General features: G+C 39.6%; 1 protein-coding gene across 27 annotated transcripts in view; it reads right to left on the bottom strand.

Annotated features, from left to right (window-relative positions):
- The window catches only part of RBMS1 (RNA binding motif single stranded interacting protein 1), a 221,515-nt gene that overhangs the window by 130,419 nt on the left and 65,459 nt on the right, over positions 1-25,637 (bottom strand). For 6 of the 27 annotated variants that reach the window (XM_054549390.2, XM_063712830.1, XM_063712832.1 and 3 more), the window contains exon 1: positions 9,262-9,675. The exons of 16 other annotated variants lie outside the window; for them this stretch is intronic. In XM_054549390.2, the coding sequence (XP_054405365.1) occupies positions 9,262-9,330 (69 nt within the window). In that variant the 5' untranslated portion in view covers positions 9,331-9,675. Of the gene's footprint in view, positions 1-9,261; positions 9,729-16,547; positions 16,618-17,922; positions 17,989-25,637 lie in introns of those variants that run through there. 5 more of the 27 variants (XM_054549392.2, XM_054549391.2, XM_054549387.2 and 2 more) reach the window with 5 other exon arrangements.

Here is a 25,637-nt window from a genome sequence, read left to right on the forward strand (position 1 = left end):
AAGAATAATATGTAATTCATGTGGACAAGTTAAAATGGCCAAACCAAACTCACTGCCTTTCCCCCAGAAACTCTTATTTTGGTAGGCTGAATACTCTAAACCACTCACCACTATATCTGCCCATCTTCCATATTCCTTTGAGGTGGGAGATGTTTTAATATAACCAATGTACTTGTTAGACTATAGATATTAAAGGTGACTGTATAGTTATGAATGACATATATTACCAAGAATGAAATTTGCCATATAACAATGTGTTTGAGAAGATCCAGGACAAACACGAAAATCCATGCAGACATGTGAGGCAGCTTCTACTCTGATTTCAAGGTAATCTCAAGGGAGTGGTAAAGAAACACTTACAACCATCTACCCAACCAAAATAACTTCTTAAAGTGGTTTTTCACTAGGGGTGTGTGATTAGCCATTTAGGCTGGACGAATTCTTCCTCATGAGAAACTGACCTGCCCTCCCCAATTTATTTTAACAGCAAAATAATAATAGTAATAATAATAATGAGGATGATGATGTGGAAAATCCCTGTAATAGAAAGGCTGGGTTTTTCCTCATCACTGAGCCCCAGAGCAAAAAAGGTTGCAGTAACTTTTCATTTTCCCAATCATTTAAGACTAGAAGCCTACGATGGTCTATTCCCAAGACCTTCCCCTCCCCATCCAGCCAGTCACCAGCCAAATCTTGTCAATTCTTTCTACACAATATCTTGAATCCATTCTATTTAATACATTAACACTGCCACATTTTACATCTTTATTTCAACTGAGACAATACCTTCTAAACTCAGGCTCTGCTCTCACCCATTTTAGCAAGCTTGCTCCTATTGGCCTCTGTTCTTCAAACTCTACCCTGCAGTCAACCTAACCTGAACTACCCACTACTTCCCTGATAAAGCCCACGTTTTCTATCTTCAAATCTTTGCTGAATCAATGTTCTTTTTACCTGAAATGTCGCCTTCCATGATGCAACCAATTATCCTGTCTCCTGAGTTAGAAATTTTGGTCAAGTTCTTCTCCCTCTCCTTCCAAATGCAGTCACGAAAACTTTTGGAGGACACAGATCCCTCTGACAAATGGATGAAAGCTACGAATCTCTACCAAAGAAACAGCCAATGTATGCACATTTTGCATACAATTTTAAGGGCTTCCTGTATTTGAGTATCTATAAAATTTGGTCACTCCTCCTGCCTACAATTTAACTGACTTCTTTTGGGTCCTCACCAGTTCTCAGCAGTTTTAACAACTAGCTTCTCCCCTAATGTGCACACCAGTGTTATCTCCTGCATGCCACCAGTTTACTTCTCAAGGATTCCTGTCTGCTTTTTTAAAAAAAAATCACTTACACCTACAACTCAATTAATTATAACTCAATGTTTCTGAGCCCCTGTTAAACTTTCAGTTAAACAAAAGAACTAACTATTCACTGTCTTAGAATTGGTCTGATACATTTAACATATAAAACTGAGAATACAAAATAGAGCCAAAGTATTTTCTAGAATATCTGAATTGGCAGGGTTGGGTTGATCACAAATGGTCTTCCAAAAAGGTGATTTATAGGCAGTTCTCCAAAGAGGACAGAGACAAAGAGATCTTGTCTTAGAACAGAGAAAGAAAATGCTGGATGATAGGACTGATAACTAAGAAAAAAAAGGGGGAGATTTAAGAATCTGAGATAATTCAAAACAATGAGGCTACATATTTGCTCCCAACCTACACAGCACCAAAACAATGAGACTGGAACCGATTTTGTAAAGTGATACATCAACTAGCAAAGTAAGAAACAAACAAGGTAAGAGTGCTTTCTTCTCTCTTAGCCCCTACTTCCCCTTCCCTCTCTTCAGCACTCCCTGCTCCTCCCCCTCTTGCTCTGGAGCTTTGCAGCCTCTGCAGCGCACACCTAAAACTCCCCAGACACACTGAAAACTCCCCTGGGTTATACACTAACAGCTGCTTCTACAATGCTGACATTATCTGTACCTTGTACTTCTTACAGAAATCCTTACTCTTCCATTATACATTAAAGAAACCTCTAAAGAAGCCACACCTCCCACTGCACTGCCCTTTCAAAAAGGGAAAAGCTTGCACATGTATCCCAGAACTGGAAATTAAATTAAATTAAATTAAATTAAAAAAAGAAACAAAATTAAAAATACAAACATATATGAGGAAAAAAAAAAAAGACGCTAAGAGCCAAAAAGCAAGTTTGCAATGAAGACAATCATATGTATTCATAATAAAATAGACCCAAAGGATTCCAACATAGGTAGGACAGTCTTGGCTTGTCACATTTAATACAGAAATTAAATGTGGAGAAAATTTATCTGTCCACAAAACAGCTGTAAGTCAAATGAAAACAGGTGATTGTGATAATGCCTCCATATTTAGAATATTTAGAATAGCTACTCTCCTGAAAAGTAATCTAGAATATGAAATTTCATATATATAGCTACGTTTCCCCCTAACTCATGTACATAAATTTGTGCCTTAAAAATATTTTAAAAAGTACAGAGGGCCTATTTAAAATATGTATAAAAAATAGGAAAATTTTAAGTTATTAAGTTAAAAAGTATCTGTCAGAAACAAGTGATTTCTAAAAAGGTAGGACAGGAGTTTGCAGGAAACAAAAATAATACATAAAGAATAGGAAAGGACCACCCCTCAAAACTCAGGCATTTAGAAACAAGCAGTACCTTCATGCGTGATTGAAATTCTCAAAATGAATTCTTTGCGGTTTCACCACAATTTTGAGACATTTAAAAAATACAATTTTCTAGGTTTCGTTTTGTTTTTTCACTGTCTTTTTCTTGATAACCAAAGGACTGCATGCTCATTGTGGGGGACAAGAGAGACTGGATGGTTGAAAAGAATGTAAATGATCATAAAAAACAGCCACTTGTGATTCTATAGCAGAGGAAGCCATTTGTTAATATTTTGGCATATTTCCTTCCAGTTTTTAAAAATACATTTTTGAGATTGTATTGCATACACAACTGACAAACAAAGGATAATCTTCTCTAGTTTACATTACACTGTTATGAAATTCTAATGTTTAAATGAATAAAGTGGAGCCAACATAGATTTCTATGTATTAGGGTACTGTTGTTCTGCGTTAACACCAAGTTTCTTGCTGCTGCTGTGGTTATAGTAAGTGTTAAGTCCCAACAGTTATATTGATTTTTTATTTTAGTCCAGGATTTCATTTGCTCCATTTAATTCTTTCACCTTATCCTAATTCCAGGAAATGCTTTCTTCCTTTCCTCACAGTGTGTTCTATACTATTTTAAAGTTTACACCAAGATTTTAGAATGTGTTAAGCAAAGCATTCTGTACAGATGCGAGTTTAAAAACAAACACCCACTAAACACCTACAGATGTCCAAGGACAAAAAAAATGTTTATTTTTCTGAGTAATGCAAAGACGATATCTTTGAAAATCAAATATACAAACAAGACAAAGGAAAGAATTCAGGAAATAATTGTGCATACACTAATAATCAAATCTGTTTTCCAGCAAATTAAAAAGTAGCATTTTTCACTGATAAGAATGATCAATGCTCTTTTTACCTTCCTAATAGATTTGCATGAAATAAAGGAGAAATGATTGAAAGTCTTCCCCAGAGAGGAAGCAAATTCTGCTATCGAGAGTATAAACCATGACCAACTGTTTAAAAATATGGTGGGATCCACTTTTCTACTTCTTGGTACTTTCTTTTTTTAAAAAAATGTGGTTGAGAATTTCATTTTCAACCTCAGGTCCTTACCCTTTTTCAGGCTGCCCCTCATTCTAAACACAGTCCATTCTCAGAGGCTGTAAACATGGTCCATTCTTAGGCGACTGTGTCAAGGTCTCCCTAGACCACACAGAAGTCTCTAGGACCACCCGCTGTTGCTTGCTCTGTGGGGACATTAATAATAGCACCTTAGAAGGATTAACAACAACAACCCTGTGAAGTGGGCACTATTATCTTTACTTAGCAGAAACTCAGACTTAGGGAGGTTAAGTGAAAAAGCATGCAAATGGTAGAGCCAGAACTTAAGCCATAGTCTTTCAATTAGGTAGAGTGCAGGCGGAAGCGTGGACCAAATGGTTCAAGGAGGTAAAATGTGAAACGTGCGTTATCAGAGCCTAAGGAATATGCTAAGGGGCAAAATTTTCAGTGGAAAAATTAAGAATAGTATGTCTTATTATCATGATTTTTTTTATAACGAGTTTTAAAAAGTGAATTGGACTTCCCTGAGAGAAGGTTGCTAGATTTAGCAAATTTAAAAATGCAGTATGATGAAAATCTGGGACATACTTATACTAAAAAATTATTCACTGTTTATCTGAAATTCAAATTTAACTCAGTGTCTAGTATGTTATCTGTGAAAGCCTTTATAAAACAAACAAAAAAACACTAATACATTCAAGAGCTACAATTCCCACATCTGAAATCTGGACACTGTGGGCCACATGTCTTTGGGAGGCCAAGTAAAGGGAAGTGTAGTGAGGCCACAGCTGTTCTTGATGGGCTTTCTTTTTCCTAGCAGCAGACACAGCCCTTGACTCCAGGGACCTAGCTTTCACCACATAGGCCACTTAATGTCACTGCCTCAAAACTCCAGACCTTCTCTATACGGATGCTATGAAGATTAAATACGACTGAAGTTTATACATCCTTAAAATATTTATTTATTGGGTGAATACTTTATAAATATATTCTCAGAAACCTGGATCAGATACACTCTTACCCTCCTGAACAAGAAAGATCCCAAAAATAAAAGTACTAATATATGGTGAGCCCAGTTGACAGTAATCTCTAAAAATAAGGAAAAGCAAAAAACTAGAAGTATGTTCAAAACCTGAAGTGAACTATGGAACATGTAATGAGATGCCAAAATGGGTCCCTAGTAGAAAAAGTGGACAATCACGATGAATTGTACAGTTTTCAAATGGCTATGTATGGGTAGATTTTAAAATATCATCATCATGACTCATAGATCCTACCTGATCACAAATACACAGAGATAACATAAAAATGGGCCAATACCTTACTTATACATACCAATTTACCTTTCTGTTACTCTCCACTAAACCTCCAATCTCTGTAGCTTGAAAACGTTTACTTTATTTAAAACAACAACAAATTGGGACTGTTTCAGGCAGTGTTCATTTAAATATCTTCTATGCACAAGTTTAATCTTCAAACTTTAACAAAACTCAATCTACTAAACACAAATTGCTGTGAACAGAAACTGCCTGAAGAGGATTAATCAACAGCTTGTATGTCATCCTCTAAACAAGGCCAAACACTGAATCACTGTTGAATTCCTCACGTGCAGCTACACCCAGTTAATCTTGAAGAAGGTAGTAAACTATGTAAATCTACTTAAACTGGGAAGATAAGTACTTCCCTCATCAAAAGTTAGCAACATTTAACAAGTACAACTATTGGAGGGCAAGACCATTAAACACACAGAGATATAAACATACACATATACACACGCAGAAAAATTCTGTATTCACTCCCCTACCTCCAAAACCCTACTGGAAACCACTAGGACAGCATACTGCTTAGCAAAAAAGGCCTTCCTACATGCCACGATGTGCAGAAACCAAAGTATGGTTGGTTTGTAACTTAACTACCTCAAGAAAGCAGTTCCAAAATGGAAGTAAGGAAACAGGAAGAGTAGCTAATAAAAGAATTCAAGAAACAACACAAAGGAAAAATGAAAATACCAATTTTCTATATCTAAAAGCCTTTGAGTATAAATCACTTTTTTTGTTTCAAAACACAATAAAATATTTTCACAGCTACAAAAGTCCTGATAAATGGTTTCATTTTGGTTTTTGGGGTGCTCTTTTCATACAATCAGATTGGATTTGCTTAATGAACATCATATACTTCAAAGTCACAGTCAACAGTAATAGAAAGTACACATTTGTCCACTGAGATTTGAACCAATCTTTATTTAGATACTGCCTACTGGGTTATCACTCCATTCAAAAGCGTCTCACTTTGACTTGAGCTGAGCAGGTGTATTTCTAATGTGCTCACAGGCCTGTGAGGCAGGAAAATCCTGTTGATCCCAGATGATGCCAGAGATCACTACTCCCTGATGCCCTGGCTACCCTACGTGGGGGCAGGTGAGGGATGAGTACCAACCACCTCTGCTTTAACTGAAACTAGCTCACTCCTACACAGTCGGCCCTCCGTATAAAGAGGTTCTGCATCCGCCTACTGTGGATTAAAAATATTTCGGGGAAAAACAATAAAAATAGCAATAAAACAATTAGAAAATAATACAGTATAACAATTATTTACATAGCATCTACATTGTATCAGGTATTATAAGTAATCTAGAGATTAAAGAATATGAGAAGATGTACATAGGTTATATACAAATACTATGCAATTTTATATCAGGACCTTGAGCCATCCTGGAACCAATCTCCCTCGGATGCTGAGAGATGACTGTATATGTAAAATGTAAAAAGCTTTAAGAGTTGTACAATCATTCAGTACAGCCACATTTTTATATCAATGCTGCTTCCAAACATCACAAACTTACCATCTGTATCATCCATTTACTTCATCATTCACCTCCTAGCTCACAAGTTCTCCCTCCCCAAAAAGGTGGGAGGAATCCCTAAACTGGACTTCTAAGATTAGAAGGGTGATGGGCGATGATGCAGATAAGCTCTCTATGGGTTGCTGTTGAGCAGTACATGTAGGCAGGCAGCCGTAGTGTGGTGGCTTGGAAGGGGGTGATTGTCAGGGTTCAAATCCTGGCTCCGCACTTTGAGTTGAACAGACTTTGGGCAATCTGCTTAATCTATGCCTCAGTGTTCTTAATTGTAAAATGGATATACAAATATTGCCTGCCTCATAGGACTTTTAAGATGACTAAATGAGTTAATCTGCCAAAAACATTCAGAACAGCAATCAGCAGGTAGTGAAGTACTCAATGAAAGTTAGCTACTACTATTATGTATGTATAACGCAAGTGTGATTCCGAACCATTACGGTGTTTTTTCCAAAGGTGACTGTAAAGTATTCCTTACATTCCAATTTTTTTTTTCTGGCAAATTATCTGAGATTAGCTTTAACAGCTGATTATGTATTTCTAGACTGAAATCAAACTGCAACATATACCTAAAATCTGCCAATTCTTTCATCAAAATGAACAAACTAATATGAACTGCAAGGTTGAAGCTTAACATCACAAAATCTTATAAAAAGCATTAATTAGACTTCCCATTTAGGCTAAGCCAGGATGAGATCACAAAGTCACTCATGGTAACCAGGTCCCCGCGATGGAAGTGTGCTTTCCCAGTGAATGGCTAAATACTAACAAAAGAAAGCTTTGACTCAAATACCACTGGTACCCGGGGTCTTGTGTCTGTATAATGCCTACACATTCATTTCTTTCCTTGCCTATAGAAAAAAGAAAGTCTGTTTGTTTTTCTGATTCAGTCAGCCCTTTTAGTCTTTGAATCTAAGGAGAGCCCTGTGAAAAGAAGAGCATCTTATCAGCGTGCTCCAGACCAGCAGGCCACCCCCCTTCACACACAAAACCTCCAGCCCCTCACAGCCAAAGGCCTCGCCCTCAGAGCCTTTTCCCTATTTCAGAGCTAACACCCCGCCGAGTTTTGACAACAAATAAATGAATACACAAGGCCCTAACATAATTAGCCATCTTTTCAGGTAGAGTGAGGTGGGTGGGGGAGGAGGGGTTGCAAGGGGAATGTTTATTGTAAATTGGCTGCATTTATGAAGTGATGTAAGTGTACTGGATCCGAGAGCATTTCTTTTAAATGAATCCACATGAAATGACTTCGAAATGCCTGCTTCTGAATCTTGACTATCTTAGCATATCCTTCAGCCGAGTCATAAATGCAGATTTTATTTATTTAATTAATTAAAGGAAAGAACTTCTTAACCCAAGTAAAAGTTCCATGGACTTCCACATCAAGGGCACACAGACCACGGTGTGTGTTTACTGCCTCTTTAAAGGAAAGTTAACATAGAAAAGAACCAAAGACCAGAAGGCAGAAAACATTTCTTTTTGACACTGCCAAAATACTTGCAAATACACTTACGCTAGGACATACACACAAAAAAGAATGACTCTGACAAGACCTAAACATAATCAATAATCCTGTAAATACCTAAAGGGAAGCCACCAAGCATCACTGTCATCGGTCGTGATCTTAAGAGAGCCACGGTCTGCACGGAAGGCTACAGTTCGCTTGTATCCTTTTTGGGATAATTACTTAATTGATTTGTCTCAGTGGCTAAGGATGCAGAAAAGAGATTTATTATGAAGGAAAAATATCTGCAATCCTGTTTTTGTTTTCTCAACAAGCATCTTGCCACTGACCTCTAAATCAGTTTAACCTTTTCTAAACAGACTTGCACATTTTTTAGATAATTTAAAGCTAGGTTTTGTTATTGCTGCTGCTGAAAGGCTCTGTGAGATATATCACAACATGGCTTCAGTAACCTTCTTTTAAAAACAAAGATGAAAAACAAAAGGCCTCAACTATAAGCTCCCAGCTCCATTCCTTTTCCCAGCAGGGGACTGTGATCTAACCACTGAAGTGGCTTTCCAGTTCAATCTGTTAAAAAATGTATGAAACGGTATTAAAATAGGAAACAGCATGTGTATGACTCAGGCATATCCAAGTATCTTCTGCAACTAGGATGTCACAGGATTTCCCTGTGCTACTGAAAACCTTGAGAAAGTGACAGTACAAGTTCCTGTTTCTTTCTTTTTTTTCTTTAAATGAGGGGGGCGCGCGCGAACACACACACAGACACACACAGAGACACAGACACACACACACAGACACACGTCTTCCGGGTTTCCTACGAATCAGACAGGTTCTCTGAGGTTCCTAGCGAAGACTGCACACCAGCGTGACGACTTATTACCGTACTCCGCTACACACAAAGGTTTCGGGAAAAACCCAAACTTGTTGCAGAGCTGGGTGAAGCCCCCGGCCCGACGCGCTTCTGCCCTCGCCGGCTCTCCGCTCCTGCCCCTGCCCCTTCCTCCACTTCCCACCCTGCCCGGCCCGGGCGGCGGCGGCGAGGGCATCTCCCTTGCTCAGGTCGCCGGCCGAGCAGTCCCCGCGGGCCGCCTTCCTGGGAAACAAGGTCACCGCCCAGCCGGTCCCTCCGAGGAGGCGCGGAGCCCCTGAGCGCGGCCCCCTTTGTAACTCGGGGCTCGCCGGCCTCGGCGCGGCATCCCGGCCACCGCCTCACCTGCTTGCGATAGGGCGTCCGGCAGTTGCTGCTGCCCCCGGGGTTGCCACTGCTGCTGGGGAAGATCATCGCTGCGGGCGGCGGCGGCGGGTGCGGGCGCGGGCGCCGGCGCGGGGCAGCCTCGCCGCGAGGGGGAGGGCACAAGGAGGGGGCCGGCCGGGCCCGGGGCCGCGGCAGCTCTGGGAACTCCCTCTCGCCGCGCGGCGGCGGCCGGCGGGGGCTGCAGCTCCGCGCTGACTTCCCCTCCGCCCTCGACCTCCGCACTCGCCTAAAAGTGCGGCGCGGCGGCGGGCGAGACTCGAGCAGCTCGGGCAGCCGCCGCCCTGCGTGCCATGGACAGGAGTTCGCGCGCGGAGCTGGCGGCGTCGCCGACTCTCCCGGCGGCAGCGGAGGAGCAGCGCCGCCGCGTCCCCACCTACCGCGGCCTCAACCACCGCCCTGAGAGCGCGCCGGCCGGGGGCGGGGAGGCGGCAGCGCATCGCCTCGCGCCGCGCCCAGGCCCACCCGCGCCTCCCCGCCCGCCCGCTGCGCGCGGCGCCTGCCGCCCCACCGCCCGCCCGGCCCCCGCGCTCTCCCTCCCGGGATCGGGGCCGGAGCCGGGGCCGGGCGGCCCGGGGAGCAGCCGGCGCCCCCGCTCTGGTGCAATGGTTGGGTCTGGCTCCCCGCATGCCGCACATTCCTCGGAGTAGCCAACCCCCCTCCTCTGTTCTTTTTCCCCCTGGGTTCTTTCCTAAGCACCAGCGGCAGCTTTGCACCCCGGCTCGAAGCCCCTTTTAAGGTCGTCGCTTTGGGGACCACTCTGGCACCTGGGTCTTCCCTCTCTTCTTCACCTTTCGAACTAGGCCCCCCCGCGCCACTCTTCAAGAAAAGGTGTGGACAATCACCCCTACTTCAACGAACACACGACCCTCCCGTCAAACCTCTGCAAATCTCCATCCCCCGATTCACACGCTAAAATTTTAGCAGAGGAAACAGCTCTCCACTCCCCAGCCCCTCACCCAAATACGATCGGTAAAGTTTTGTTTTATCCCTAAGCCAGAGTTTACCAGCTTTCCTTCAAGATGATAATATCAAGGAGCGAAAATCATTTAAGGCCATCAGTTTGGTAAACCTTTCTCCCTGAAAACTGGAACAGTGTAATCCTTCCTTATGTTAATTATTAGATGCGACACAAATGTGTTCTCTTCGAAGGACACAGAAACTCGGCAAAAAAGAGACAAAGGGAGGAGGGACTTCCCTTTGTTTCCCGATGTAAATGACCTACGGCTGCTCAAGCTGTCCCTTTTCTAGACCACCTTTCCGTGGACGTATGAAGCCCCGAACCTGTGCAGTGCAGAAGACCTCCACAGCAGCCCGGACTGACAGAGCCTGCGGTCTCTGGATAAGCTACTGGGACGGGCTTGCCATCCTTCAGATTGGCCTGTTCCACGGTGACTTTTACAGAATACTATCGCTGCAGTAAATATTACAGAGTTCTTCCTTGGTTTTTGGTCTCTTAATACCTTCCTGGAAAGGCTCATCTGCCATGATAATGAAAAATCCTAACTTGTCTAAAAAGTGAAGGCGTATGCCTTCTGGCTTCCCTAAGGAAAACAGTGTCCCCTATGGAAATGAAGTCTTCTGGCAAAGCTGTGGACATTCAAAGGCTTTTCGCAGCAAGGAATTGGAAAAAATATTCATCCTAGAATATCCTGCTGGTGACTTAGTGAACCTCTTCCATACTCAAGCTCTTCCAACATTCTCCAGCCAGATAACTGGAAAGCCTCACCTATTAAAAATAACCGTATAAAACACACATGTAATTCTTGATTCTTTTCATTAAAAAAAAAAAAAAAGCAAAGTAACTTATTCTGGGCACAGTGCTAGGTGCACAATGGACGAGTAAGAACTTGCCAGACAAAATTCACATAAAAATCTGTCCTTTAAAGTGATTAAGTATCAAACACAGTATCATGAGCATTCATTAAAAGTTGGTGTATCTGGTGGAACTATTTTCTGCTACTCCATGCATAAGACAACTGTTTTGACTGTCCTTTTGCTGTCGCCTCTCACTAGGACCCTTTACTGCAAGTTATCAAGCACAAGTATAAAATAGAAAACATTCATCAGAATGTTCAAGTCATAGGTGCCTTTCTCTGAGAACTTACTGCTCAACACCCCAGCAGCTCAGACCTGTCATCTGTGCATCTATGGAAAAAATTCCCTGTACAACCTCAGTTGTCAAGAGTGGTCTCTTAGGAAACCACAATGTAAACCACAAAAGAACAGCATAGATTAATTTTTCTATGGCTGTACTCTAAGGTCATGATATTTTGGATGCTGTGCAATCCAGAATGCTAAAATTTGATTGGATACACTCTGCAATCGTTTTATGGGGATAAGAAAAGTTTTTAAGTGATGATGAAATTTAAATTAGAAAACTAAAAGAATTCTAATACTAAATACTAAGATATACTAAGAATACTAAAAGAATGTTAAAAAGACTCTGGCCGGGCGCGGTGGCTCACGCCTGTAATCCCAGCACTTTGGTAGGCTGAGGCAGGCGGATCATGAGGTCAGGAGATCGAGACCATCCTGGCTAACAAGGTGAAACCCCGTCTCTACTAAAAATACAAAAAATTAGCCGGGCTAGTGGCAGGCGCCTGTAGTCCCAGTTACTCAGGAGGCTGAGGCAGGAGAATGGCGTGAACCCGGGAGGCGGAGCTTGCTGAGATCGCGCCACTGCACTCCAGTCTGGGTGACAGAGTGAGACCCCGTCTCAAATATATATATATATATATATATATATATATAAAGACTCTAAGACTAGAGAAGGATATCTAAAAGCCAACAAAATGTATGTTCTATAATGGTGAATGACATAAAAGGAGAGAATATAAGGCATATATGTTTTAAAAAAACAATGTCCACGGGGGTTCAAAAGTTCCAAACTTAAGTAGGTACTGTGTTCTTAAGTAAAGCATTACAAAGAGATAAGAGAGATTGTCTACCCTCAACAAAATATAAAATGTAATGAAGTCACTCAAACACAGAGAATGCAACGTAAGAAAAAAACGTAACTATGAGACCCTATATACAACATACACACTCAATTATAGATTATTCATAAGTGCTTAGTTGTAAGAGTGATTACAGGGACAGATCCTGGTGAGGTTCATCTGAAAAAGTTCCTCGACCTTTGAAACAAATATGTTCTAAGACATAGAAGGTAAGAAAACAGTCCAGAGAGACTGCAAGTTATCATGGTAAAAACAGGGCTTTGGAAGAACCTGTCCTAGAGATGCTCATCCTCTTTTTTTTTTGAGACAAAGTCTCGCTCTGTCACCAGGCTGGAGTGCAGTGGCGCGATCTCAGCTCACTGCAACCTCTGCCTCTTGGGTTCCAGCGATTCTCCTGCCTCAGCCTCCCCAGTAGCTGGGACTACAGGCGTATGCCACCACGCCCACCTAATTTTTGTATTTTTAGTAGAGATGATGTTTCACCATGTTGGCCAGGATGGTCTCGATCTCTTGACCTCGTGATCCGCCCACCTCGGCCTCCCAAAGTTCTGGGATTACAGGCCTGAGCCACCGCACCTGGCCGATGCTCCTCCTCTTTCAAGGGAAACAGACTTTGCTGCCTGGGCTGTCCTATGTCTTCCTCCCTCACCTCACTCAGCTGGTAGGTAAAGAAGCTGAGGGAATCTGATCCAAGGGCAACTAACAGGCCAGTGACCTACGACTTGGCTGGGAGTGAAAAAATGAGCAGGACCAATCCAATTCTCACCCTTGGGGATTTGATTCTGAAAACTCCAATGGCTGAACCAGTTACTAAGGAGGCAGAAACTACAAGAGTGCCAGGGGTAGAGTTGAGGCCACAACACACCAAAACCATATGCAAGCCAAGGTTATGAGGAAGCAGAAACTATGAGTAAACAGGAAGCTTACTGGCAGCGGGCAGAGAGTAGAGCATGCCAGGAGTGGGTGAGCACTTGGCCGTGAAATGATGGAGAGGGCTGCAGTCCCTAGAGCTGCTTTGGCTCTTAAGACTTACAACAGCCCCTCCACATGTGTACTTAAAACACCCTTCTTCAGAGAGCTTAAAGGAATCTGGACTTTGCAATCCAAGGAACAGAATTAAAGCAGAACCAAGCAGATCTGGGTCCATATTTCAGCTTCCCACTTGTGCTCTGGGCAAGTTTGCTAACCTCTCTGAGTGCCAGACTCCTCACAAAATTGTCTTAAGTACAGTACATGGACAAAAGTGTCAAACTCAGTAAACAGCAGTTGTTGTTATTGTTTTTCCAGGTTTTATCATGGTGATGCCTAGATTTAAATGGTTGCACTGTGCAAATAACTGATGCTGAACATCAAAGAACAGGAGCAAGGGTACAGCAGGAATTAAGGACAAGCAAATTTAGGCAAGGGGAGGTCATTTTTTTATAGAACTGTTAAATGGCTGAATGAATATGCTTTCTAAGGTTGTGTATACTGCAGATTTAACTTTAAAAGGAAAACGAAAGTCTAAAAAAAGGTCTGTTTCAAGAGCCTAGGTGCACTGAAGTTTTTCTTCATCTGTTTTTGTCCGGTTTCCTTTAAAGAAGTTAGGTGTTGGAGAAGAGCCATTTTTGAATGAATTGGAAGACTGTGAGCAGTATCAGAGATCTCTCATAAGCCAGGAGGTGTATACCACTAGGATAATAAGGATGCAGCCACCAGTACATGCAGAAGCCTGCAATCTAAAATAGGAGATGACACACATAGGTAATAATGCCTTCTGCCACTTAAAAGAGCTCATATACCTGAAATTTGAGAATTGAATTTGAAAGACATTTGTCCCAAAGCAACAATTTTAAAATGAAACTTTCATTTTTAAACCTTTCACGTCTCATTTAACTTTCACAACAACCATTGAGGTTGGAAGGGTTATAAGCCTCAATGTACAGATGAAAGAAAAAAAGTTAAGGCTGGGTGACCTATCCACAAAGCTAGTAAGCAAGTAGCAAACTAGGATTAAAATCTAGACCTGGCTAGGGTTAAAAGATTTACTAAGTCTTGTGCTCTCTAAAACTCTGTAATGCCGTATCTCAAAAAAAGCCTTATAGATAATGCTTCAATTCCTAGGTGAGTACTTGTAAACCATAGAGCACCCAAATTGCTTGCTGTACACTAATAATGCAAGGCATTAAGTGATAAGTGCCAGGCAAGTGTTCTAGACAATCGTGTGCTATGGGAGTCCACAGCAGGGAGAGATCAATATAGGATATAACATAGGTGTGGGAAGCTCAACTGTATAAATGTTTTGTTTGAGGGATACTCAGAAAGAAGCATTGTGCAGATGATCAGAAAAACAGAACTACAGATAGAAGGCTAGCATGAGGGAGAATGCAGACTTGGGGTAATCACTGCTGAAATCATTGCTAATTGATGAACTCCTAAAAGGGGAAGGTGAGGCGTCCTAGAGGACCCAACACCCTTATACACATATTACCGAGCCCCACATAAAAGAGTAAGCTTTGAATGAAATTACTACAAAGAAAGTATGGTGGCGAAGCTAAGCTTTGAAAGAAGGAAAAAGAATGGGGACAGAGAAGATGTCCAAGAGATAAGAATAGAACACCTCTATCAAGAAAAGAACTGACCTACAGCAGGTTCTATCCCTCTATTGCTGTTGAACTATTTCAAGCACCCATTTTTATTTGGGTAAATTGAAAGGTGAAAGGAATTAAGAGGAAAAATTCATTCAACACTGTATCAGACTACAACCTTTAATGCATAAAATATAGCCACACTGTATAGGTTAGTATATGCAGTTCACACCAAAAAAAACTATTTACTTTTGACAGTCTATGTATAAGAGCTCACAAAGCCTCTGGCTCCCAGCAAAACAGGAGAAAAAAAAGAAGAAAAAATATGGGGTCAGCAGATTCTTTCTGTTCTTTCCTCGTACAAAATAGAGTTGATAAAGTACCCTATTTCTAAAGTAGCAGCAACATTTTCTATTATTTACTATTTTGCTTTTTAAAAAATCTGCAATTCTTATTCCAAACTTAAAGGCTCCCTAGACATGTATAAAAGTACATGTGTATAAAACTGAAACCACTGTAATAAAATAAAACTATAGCTATAATCCTAGAAGGTATAGAGAGCAATACAAACATAGCCATATTCTGATGAGTCCTACCAGAAGCCATAGTCTGATTATTCTGTCCTGGTTAACAAAACAGAATAAATGAGTTTTGTCCCACTGCTGCTTCTCTGCATGTAGTATTAAATAATAATAGCTGTCATTTATTGAGTAACTACTATATTCCAGGCACTTTCTAAGCACATTACACACACACACCCCCAGAACAGAAGAATGACTATCCCATTTTACCAAAGAGAAAACTGAGTAACTTGCCCAAGATCACAAATCCAATACATAGTAGAGTTGGGGTTTGATCTTGGGTCTCTTTGACTCCAAAGTCCCCTGTCTCCAATAATATTAATAATGGTTATTATTACTATTAGCTATGGATCAAGTCCAAGCCCCATGGAGAAAAACTTACATGGTATTAACAGCCAAAGCTTGGGCATCAGAGCACCTGACCCTGAATCCTGGCTTCACCATTTACCATCTGTGTGACATTGGGCAAGGCACTTATCCCTTCTAGAAGCCCGCATTTGCTGAGTTGTAAAAGCATATGGATTTACATTGAATTTCCATTCCACTGAATATAAATGCAAACTTTCCAATATTCGAATATATCGTGAATAGTACAGGTATATATTGAGCCCCAACCTAGCATCTAAATCTCACTTCACTGATGGTTGCTAAGGTATAACTCCTCTCTTTAAACCAGTTTTTTTTTTTTTTCTGGAATCATTGGTGGGACAGAGTTGGGAGAGAAGCAGAAAAATTTATCTTCTGGGATATTGTAGGATGGCTGAGATGGTGGTTAGGTGAAAGTTATTTCCAGAATCCTGAACTGGAACCAAGTTTTATTTTCCCTCAAAAAAGGGTGAGAGACCATATTAGATATTAGCTACGTTATGAGATTCATAGATGCTTATTTTAGGTAAACTAAAATCCTAATCACCATTTACAACATCTCTCTATGAAGAAACATCCTTCAAATTTGAAACAAATAACTTATAAACATTTTGTGATCTAATCTGTTCATAAATTAGTTATTGCTCTGCTCTTGCATAATAGTTAATAAAAATTCAAAGCTGACAGCAAGTTTTGGCATAAGGGTTATCTATAAGTTTCTGTCCCTAAGTTTTTCTATTAAAAAAATCGTTGAGTTAGCTAGCCCAACTAACCTGGGAGGCTGAGGCTGCAGTGAGCCGAGATTGCACCATTGCACTCCAGCCTGGGCAACAGAGCAAGACCCTGTCTCAAAAAAGAAAAAAAAAAAACTATAAAAACAGGTACATGGAGTTATATCCTTTTCAAAAATACAACATCTGAATAAAATGCCATTTAAATTAAAAATTCAAGATTTTGCTTTGGTTTAAACAACAGTGAATTTGTAGCTATAGATCAAATTCCACAGCAAAATAAGTAAATTATTTGGGATACCAAGACAAAGAGAAGGTCCATTTTTCATATATTGTGAATTGCTGTTTTCCTAAATTGACTGGACGATGTCTCAATCTTCTATACTCTGATTGTGAAAATCTAGTATGGAGCTGTTATTCTCCATGCCTATTGTAAGCCTATAAAAATGTTAAGTGCTTATTTTCAGAATATTTCAAGATAATTCAATGAATTTCCCATGAATTATAGTAAAACTCATAAATTATGACAGAAAGATATTACTAGGTAATCTCTGAAATTACAGTAGTAGAGCTGGAGTTTGATCTTGGGTCTCTCTGACTCCAAAGAGATGGAAGTAACATAATTACCTATGTATGTGAGCAAACTGTGGGTAAAAGACAAGAGCTGAGGTGAGGAAGGAAGGAATGGGTATGCTGGGAAAATTTCTGATCACATCCACTCTTGCTACTAGGACCTGGGAAGAGACAGAAAGTACTTAGGAAATTAAAAAAAAAAAAAATTGTGGAAAACTGGAGCCAAAAATCTTTATATCATGGGAAACAAAATTAATTTGAACCTGGAATGACCATGTCCTTTACATGAGTAAAAATCTAACTCTAACAGCAAACTGTACCCAGGAAAAACAAAACCCTCATGTAAGCTAAGAATGGCAAAAGGTTATTTAATAAGAAATTCCTAATTATCTGTAGGGAGAGGGTGCATAACCAATGTCTATCCAAAACCTAGGATGAATAGCACTAGTAAGGTTTCAAAGCATTCAAAACACAGAAGGAAAGAAACAGTAAGTTTCCTTTCTCTTCAGTTGCTAAAATTACCATTAAATTAGGTCTATTTCACTTAAAGAGGAGGATGCTAGAATAATTAATGACATCCTTTATGTAAATGAGAATGCTGAAAAGCCTTTCATTCTCCCCTGAATTATAAAGGTTCAAACAAGAAGATATAGAATTACAAATGAATTTCTATTCAGTTGAATATGTATGAAGGTAAAGTTTCCAACATCAGGATATATAGTTAAGAGTACTGAAATAGGATATTTAAGGAGCTTATAAAAATTCCCCACCCTGAGTATCTTTAAGAATGACTAGTTCTGGGTTATCTAGTATGTTTAACACATGGGGTGAACTGATGACAGACCTGTGGCAAATTGATACTCCCCAAGCGAAGAGAAGGCAAATGAGGAAATTCCGATGTTGCCATGATAATGTGACTGATCATGACATCAGTGATTCCTAATTCCAAACTGTAAAAAACACTCCCAGAACGCTGACAACATATTAGATACTCCCAGAACCACCCTTCCTTCACCTCCCAATCTAATGTTTGATCTAGTGGCAAATACAATGTTTCAAACAAAGCATTATTAAGTGTTAAAATCCAGTTAGACTCTTTTAAACTGGAGAAAGTGCCAGAAGGAAGAAGTAGATAACTTCTGAAGACATTTACATTTTTGGGGGCTATTTACATTTTTCATATGTAAGACATAATAATTTATAAAAATGTTACAATTTATAAAATGCTTTATTATGCATTATCTCATTAAAGTCTAGGGGAAGGAGGCAGGACAGGTATTCTTGCCACCTGCCCCTGCCCCGCCACCACTGCCCACGTTTTTTTGAACAGGTAGTTACCCTCAGGTCGATCAGGCAACTTGTCCTCTGACATGAAGCCCTAGAAATATAGAATTTCAGAGGTGGAAAGAATTATTAAAGGCCAGTCCTTGTAATTGCTATACAATAATCATTATCAGTAAATCTTTCAGTAATTGAATGAATGCTACTGTCTCTCCTTGGACACCTAGACCAATAATAAATTCATTCCATCTATTCATATTTAGCCATATCTACAAGAAAACTTTGTTAAATAGCCTTGAAATCTGAAACCATCCATCATATTTCTACCACAGGACTAGAATCGGTGTCTTCTATAGATTGTATAGTGCTTTTTCTCTGTATTCTGTACTGGTCAACTTATAAAAGTGAGAGCTAAGTCATCTTTTCTTGAGCTTTAAGAATCTTGTAAGATTGCTTAAACAGTCTGTAAATCTCTAACAATTTAACTTAACCTAATGTCCTGCACATAGTTATGTTTTGTTGCAGGCATGAATGGATGAGGTAAAAGTTTTCTTGCGCGTGCACACGCACGCACGCACACACACACACACACAGAGGACAGAAATAATTTTCACCTTCTTTTCAAAACCATGAATATCTGGGTTAAAAAGAGTTGATGTAAAAAATGTAGTGATGCAGTAATCAAATAAGAAAGAACATGCTTTATAAACTACATAGTGAATTTGCATCCTAATCTTTAGATTACTTAAGATCATAAAGAGAGACTGTAAATAAATGTTGCATTTTGCAACTGCATGTGACTTACTTATTCAGTAAATGAGATTCTATGACCAAATAGTTTCTCTTGACTTCAACCATTAATTGTCAGAATAAATCTTCTCACTTTATTTTTTGGGTAAAAGAGAAGTATCACACTCAACTCTCTGTATCAGTGTCCTACAAATATTCAGATATAAACTATATGTCATGCAATCTAAGATACCACTGATTGTGAGCTGCCTGAAAATTACAGAGATGTTAATTTACATCTGAAAAAGTGGACTACAGTAATTAAAAGACACCATAACTTACAACCTGCATTTCAACTGCAGAGATGTTGAAATGTAAAAAAGGTGAGTCTTAGAATCTATAAAGCATGGCATACAAGTACATGAATACACAGCATGCAAATGCATATCCATGTCCTTTCTATTCATAACCTTGGCTTTAGAAATATATTTGTCAAACACTCATTTTTAACCTTCCTAAGAACACAGAGCTACTAAGTTTTTACAAGTAAATGACTCATATGCTCAGTTTTTCCAAGGAGATCTGACAGTGTGTCTTACAAGTAGTGGGCACAGTCTGCATGCATCAGAATGAGAAACTTTACCCTAATCTCACAAAGACATCCATCACAAAGGAACAAGCTGAGCTGTCTGCTTCCCTCCTCAGCTCTCTCTCCACAATCACGTCATTCTACTTCAAGTGTTTTTCAGTGCATTTATATAATAAGAAAGATGAAAGGGAGATGAACCTAAATCTATAGCTATTTATCAGACTTTGCCACTGTACACTTCTTGCTGTTACTGCTTTAAACTGTCAGTTGCAAACGTAACTTGAGAACATGATACTGGACTGTTACTTCTTTGGCAAGTTTTAGTCAAATGCGTGCCTATACACAGACACACATACACTCCAAAGATCAGTCATCAGTACTGTTCCGGCACACTGCATCAATTCCAACCGACGAGCCTCACAAATTTCCACCCTTTTACGGTACCTGGAGTGCCAGTTCTTAGTCTTTCTGGGGCTTCAGATTGGAAAAGTAATTTTTACATAGATCAGGTAAATCAGATAAAAAGACATATATCTGAAATGATTATCACAGTCCTTAAAATTGATATGAAATAACAAAGTGAATCAAAAGCAATAACAACAGTTAAGATGACCCAGTTATAGGAAAAGATGTAAATGATTCACATTTGGAACAACGACTATTAGTATCTGATACTTCATATTTGTTCAAGAACTGACTAGTTCCTGGCATTTCCTCTTCTTCCATATGCAGCATTCCTTTTAGTCATTTAACTGCTGGTGTGCTGATAAAACCAACATGAAAAACTGAAACAAACTGGCCAATTTATTTATTGACTGCAGGTTGATTAACCTGAGGCTCGGGGATTATCTATTAATTTCATTTATCTGTAATGTTCCCCTTGTTATAAAAGAAAATTATAATTGATCTCACCTTGAAAGTCATCTAATAAGAATTATTAACATACCAAACTACTGATATAGCCAAGCCTCTAACACAGGGCTTGGCACATATTAAGTGTTTGAATATTGGTTCATGAATGTTGGAATGAATGAATAAGCAATATATTAAAAATGTATGCAAGTCCTATTCAAACAGATGTTATTATTCTATAAAGTTAAAACAAGCTTATGACTGAAATATTTAAGAAATACTTAAGAAGGTTTGTAAATGATTCACTGTTATCTTGGGTGAGATAATTAATCACGGTTAATTCAGTGATAAATTTTACATTCTAATTTACTAGCCAAACTTCCTCAATATTAAAGAATATCATGCTAAGTTCTGTAATTTGTAATTTCTTGATTGATTTGAAAATATATTCTATTTTAGGGGGGCTCTTTTAAGAAGTCTTAGAATTCACTTAAGCTATTTGCTATGAACATTATTAAATATATCAGGCTAAAAAATATTGCAAATCACTGTAGGAACTGTTTTCCTCTCTTTCTATGCCCGTCTGGCCCTTTATTTTAAAAATGAATCATAATTTAAGTTTTTAGTGACTGACAGATTTTTTAAAGTAGGTGTATAAACTCTTTAAAAAAAATAATTTGTTTTAGTCCCATGTCTACTCCTAGGTGTATAAACTCTTGTAGTCCAAAATCATATCATTTGTTTCATTCTATCATTTAACATTTAAAAGGTTATATCAGTAAATAAGAATGGACAAAGTGCTGATAATTGCTGAAGTTTTTCTTTCCGCCTTATTGTATGTTTGAAAGTGTCCGCAATTCAAGTATTTTTAGTGGATGTCAGTGTATTAAAAGACTTGTGAGGTTGATTCAGAGGATCCCAGACAATCAAAGTAAACTGGTTCTTGGTGCCACAGCACCTAGGAAGTGACTACATAGCCGGTTATGAGTTTTCTTTTAAATAACTACTTTATCTGCCCATTTACCTTTTCCTCATGAATCTCTCCTAAAAAAGAAAATGGGAAAAAAACAAACATTTAAAAAGTTGAAATATGAGACTACAGTCTGGATAGTACAAAGGTTACAGTAAACCCATTGAGAAATGCTGCAAATCTGAGTGATGAAACAGATAGGAGGCTGCTAATTTCTACAATTGACAGTGAAAATACACGATTTTTAAATTAGCAGCTTATCTGTGATTCATACTGACTCTCTTCTCTTTCTTCATATCTTTTATGGAGTTTTTCGAGCTTGAACTGCTGGAACTCTTCTGTTTTTCCCTCTGACTGGTCCTTATTTACTCCAAATTGTTGTGTACCCTGCTTCCAAAATAATTTTTTTCTGGCCTCTTTGGCTGTATCACTCTACTTCCTAAAACTCCCACATCAAATGCAAATTTCTGAACAGCACTTGTAAAGCTCTCCACTTTCTAACTCCCTTGTCCCTTTACCTCTATTTCCAGCTACTATTTGTGTCTTGGCTGCCCATGAACTCACTTTTTTCTGGCTCTGAGCTTTGCCAGGAAACAGCCTCTGTTTTTCCATCAGCCAAACCACACTCATCCCTCTGTTTACTCTGTTGAAATCATGGCTCATGGTCTACCCCCTCTGAGTTTTTCCTACTCTCATCTATTTTCCAAGACCTCTTGCTACATTTTCTAAGGATGGTATTAATGCCTAAATTAGGCCAACTCAGTGTCTTTACATTATAAACTCCTCTATTGAAGATACAATGATGGCCAAGATTTAGCACGTACTCCCCATACGTACTCTATTGAAATGCAGCCTGCGAGAGTCAGCAAGTACCCATTGACCTAGCTTCACTGTCAGTCAGTAGTTCTCGGCCTCCTTTCCAGTCCAGCTCACCTGAGGATTATGATATATTCCCCTCAGTCACTGTGGCTCACTTCTACATGATCCTGAGCCAGAAATTATGAGGACACATGCTCCCAACTTTACTGAAAATTATTGTTACAAAGAATGAACCAGAACATGGTTACAGGAACCCAGAAAAGATAAGCATTAACCTCAGTACCCCCTACAACTTTCTCTGCTATAAAACAAGTTTTGCTGTCAGATACATAAAAATTATAGCCTCTTGAGCTAAGAAGGTTTGGAAATGATTCACTGTTATCTTGGGTGAGCATTTATTTATTAAAACCCAAGATGGTACCACAATGTATTTTAGAATGATTAGAGCAACCAAGAATTACTTTCCCCGGATGGCACAACTTCTGTTGAAACTCCAATGGTTGACCGTTCTGTCTTCCCCACACCAAGAGGCACCTGTCTCTTCCTTTTCCTCTTCAAGGTACAGCAGGACAGCCCTTGAGATCCACTCTAACTCATTCTTTTTTTTTTCTTTTTTTTTTATTATTATACTTTAAGTTCTAGGGTACATGTGCACAACGTGCAGGTTTGTTATATATGTATACATGTGCCCTGTTGGTGTGCTGCACCCATTAACTCCTCATTTAACATTAGGTATATCTCCTAATGCTATTCCCTCCCCCCTTCCCCTACCCCACGACAGGCCCCGGTGTGTGATGTTCCCCTTCCTGTGTCCGAGTGTTTTCATTGTTCAATTCCCACCTATGAGTAAGAACATGTGGTGTTTGGTTTTTTGTCCTTGAGATAGTTTGCTGAGAATGATGGTTTCCAGCTTCATCCAAGTCCCTACAAAGGACATGAACTCATCCTTTTTTATGGCTACATAGTATTCCATGGTATATAAGTGCCACATTTTCTTAATCCAGTCTATCATTGATGGACATTTGGGTTGGTTTCAAGTCTTTGCTATTGTGAATAGTGTCGCAATAAACATAGGTGTGCATGTGTCTTTATAGCAGCATGATTTCTAATCCTTTGGGTATATACCCAGTCATGGGATGGCTGGGTCAAATGGTATTTCTGGTTCTGGATCCTTGAGGAATTGCCACACTGTCTTCCACAATGGTTGAACTAGTTTACGGTCCCACCAACAGTGTAAAAATGTTCCTATTTCTCCACATCCTCTCCAGCACCTGTGGTTTCCTGACTTTTTAATGATCACCATTCTAACTGGTGTGAGATGGTATCATTGTGGTTTTGATTTGCATTTCTCTGATGGCCAGTGATGATGAGCATTTTTTCATGTGTCTGTTGGCTGCATAAATGTCTTCACTCTAACTCATTCTATCACTGCCATTTATAGTATTGAGTAGCAGGCAAGGAATGGGCTTTCAAGAAGAACCACTGTGTCAAAAAGACAGTCCTACCAGCTGTTAGCCACTTTCACCTAAATCTACTGTTCAGCTGTAAAAAGCAAAAAGACAACAATATCTTCCACACAGAGTTTTTGCAGGGAACAAAGCAGACACTTCAGTTTGTTAAATGACAAAGATATTTATCATCATTTATTTACCTTCTTCTAATGCCCACCTTTTTCAGATAAATGTAGCATATAGCTAAGCACTCTTCCTGGGTGATATCATTTCATCTAAACCTAAGCCTTGAGTTTAGGGGGTCGTGAGTAAGCCTGACAGTTCCACTTCAAGAAAACCTATACATCCACTTTCTTTCATTGACTGACATCATTGTGTATCATCAAGTTCTGTAATTCCAATTCTTCCATCTATTCTGTATTCTCTCTCACAAAAATTATAGCATTAGACATTTTAATTGTGCCAGACATTGTTTTAAGTATTTTACAGGCATTATTTCATCAATCCCCATACCACACTATTATTCTCATTTTCAGATGTGGAAATGTACGTTTCTCCCTCATTCTCTTTATTCTTCCATCCTGTAGTCTATGAGATCACCATCACCACCACTAGCACCACCAGCACCCACCCCTCACAGCTCCCCCAGCCCCAACACATTTAATTTACTTAACAAATCTAAATTCCCCAGTCAGCCAACTCAAGTTTGTTATTTCTAGTGCCTGGTATTCATAGCCCTTTCATCCTGTCTTTAAAATAAGCATTTTTTTCACCAGATTTTTCTATTCCTCTCCTGAGTTACTCACAACCTCCCAGGCAAATCATACTATGCTAAAAACTCAATTTTAGTTATACCTTTACTGCTGTATAGCATTCATTTTACTCATTTGCAAGTGGCTCCCTACCCCATCTCAAGCAGAATTAATTCCAAACCTTTTAGTTTTTTTCTCAAATTCCTAATCCTACCCCTACAATGATAAGGTAGAGATCATTCATTATTTACATGAAATTCTCTCAGTTATCTCTCAAATACATATCTATACTTTTGCATCTCTTCTTGGCACTCTTCTCTATCCCAGCTAGATAGCTTCTCTGTGTTCAAGATTTAGGTTTCCATTTGCATCCTTGATTTCGAATGAACTTCTCTATAACATACCCTCACTTGACTTTCCCCAGCCCAACTTCTATACCAGTTTGATTGCTTGCTTTTCTTTTTCTTTTCTTTTCTTTTTTTCTTTCAATTTTTCTTGGCAACTTAATACATTTTTTACTATAAAAGTAATACATTAATATATTTTCCTTTTAAAAATGTGAACAGCAGATGCAATGGCATTTTTCCAGTAAACTAACTTGCTCAAGTCTTCTCTATTCTAAAAAAAAGCGGGGGGGAGTGGGGGAGGGAAATTATTCCCTTGCTTCTTATGCTACTTTGTTCCTTCTCTCTTTCACTGCTGGAGTTCTTGAAAGACTGTCGGTCAGTGGACTTTTGCACTTCACTGCCCATTCCAGATACAGACCACTATAACTTGGCTTCTGACTCCCACTTGTCCCCACACAACACGATGTAGTTTTATGACAGCACCAGCCACTCATCTTCATGGAATTCCAAGTTGTCTACTCTTTTGGGGTCCTCCTTTACTATCTTTTTTTCTCTGCTCTAGGTTCTTTTCCACATATGATCTCACCCAAAACTAACACTTCAGTAATTACCAGTGAACAAAAGAATACCACAGCCAGAGCTCCAATCTTGGCTCTTCTCTTGGGATCTAGACCCCTGGTTCAAACTTCCTTGAGGTCCTGTGTCCCCTGATTGGCCTTCACTCCTCTCTCTCTCTGATATCACCACTGAAACTGGTGTGCCCCCCCAA

This window comes from Pongo abelii, chromosome 11 (genome assembly GCF_028885655.2).
Source record: "Pongo abelii isolate AG06213 chromosome 11, NHGRI_mPonAbe1-v2.0_pri, whole genome shotgun sequence".
NCBI lineage: Eukaryota > Metazoa > Chordata > Mammalia > Primates > Hominidae > Pongo > Pongo abelii.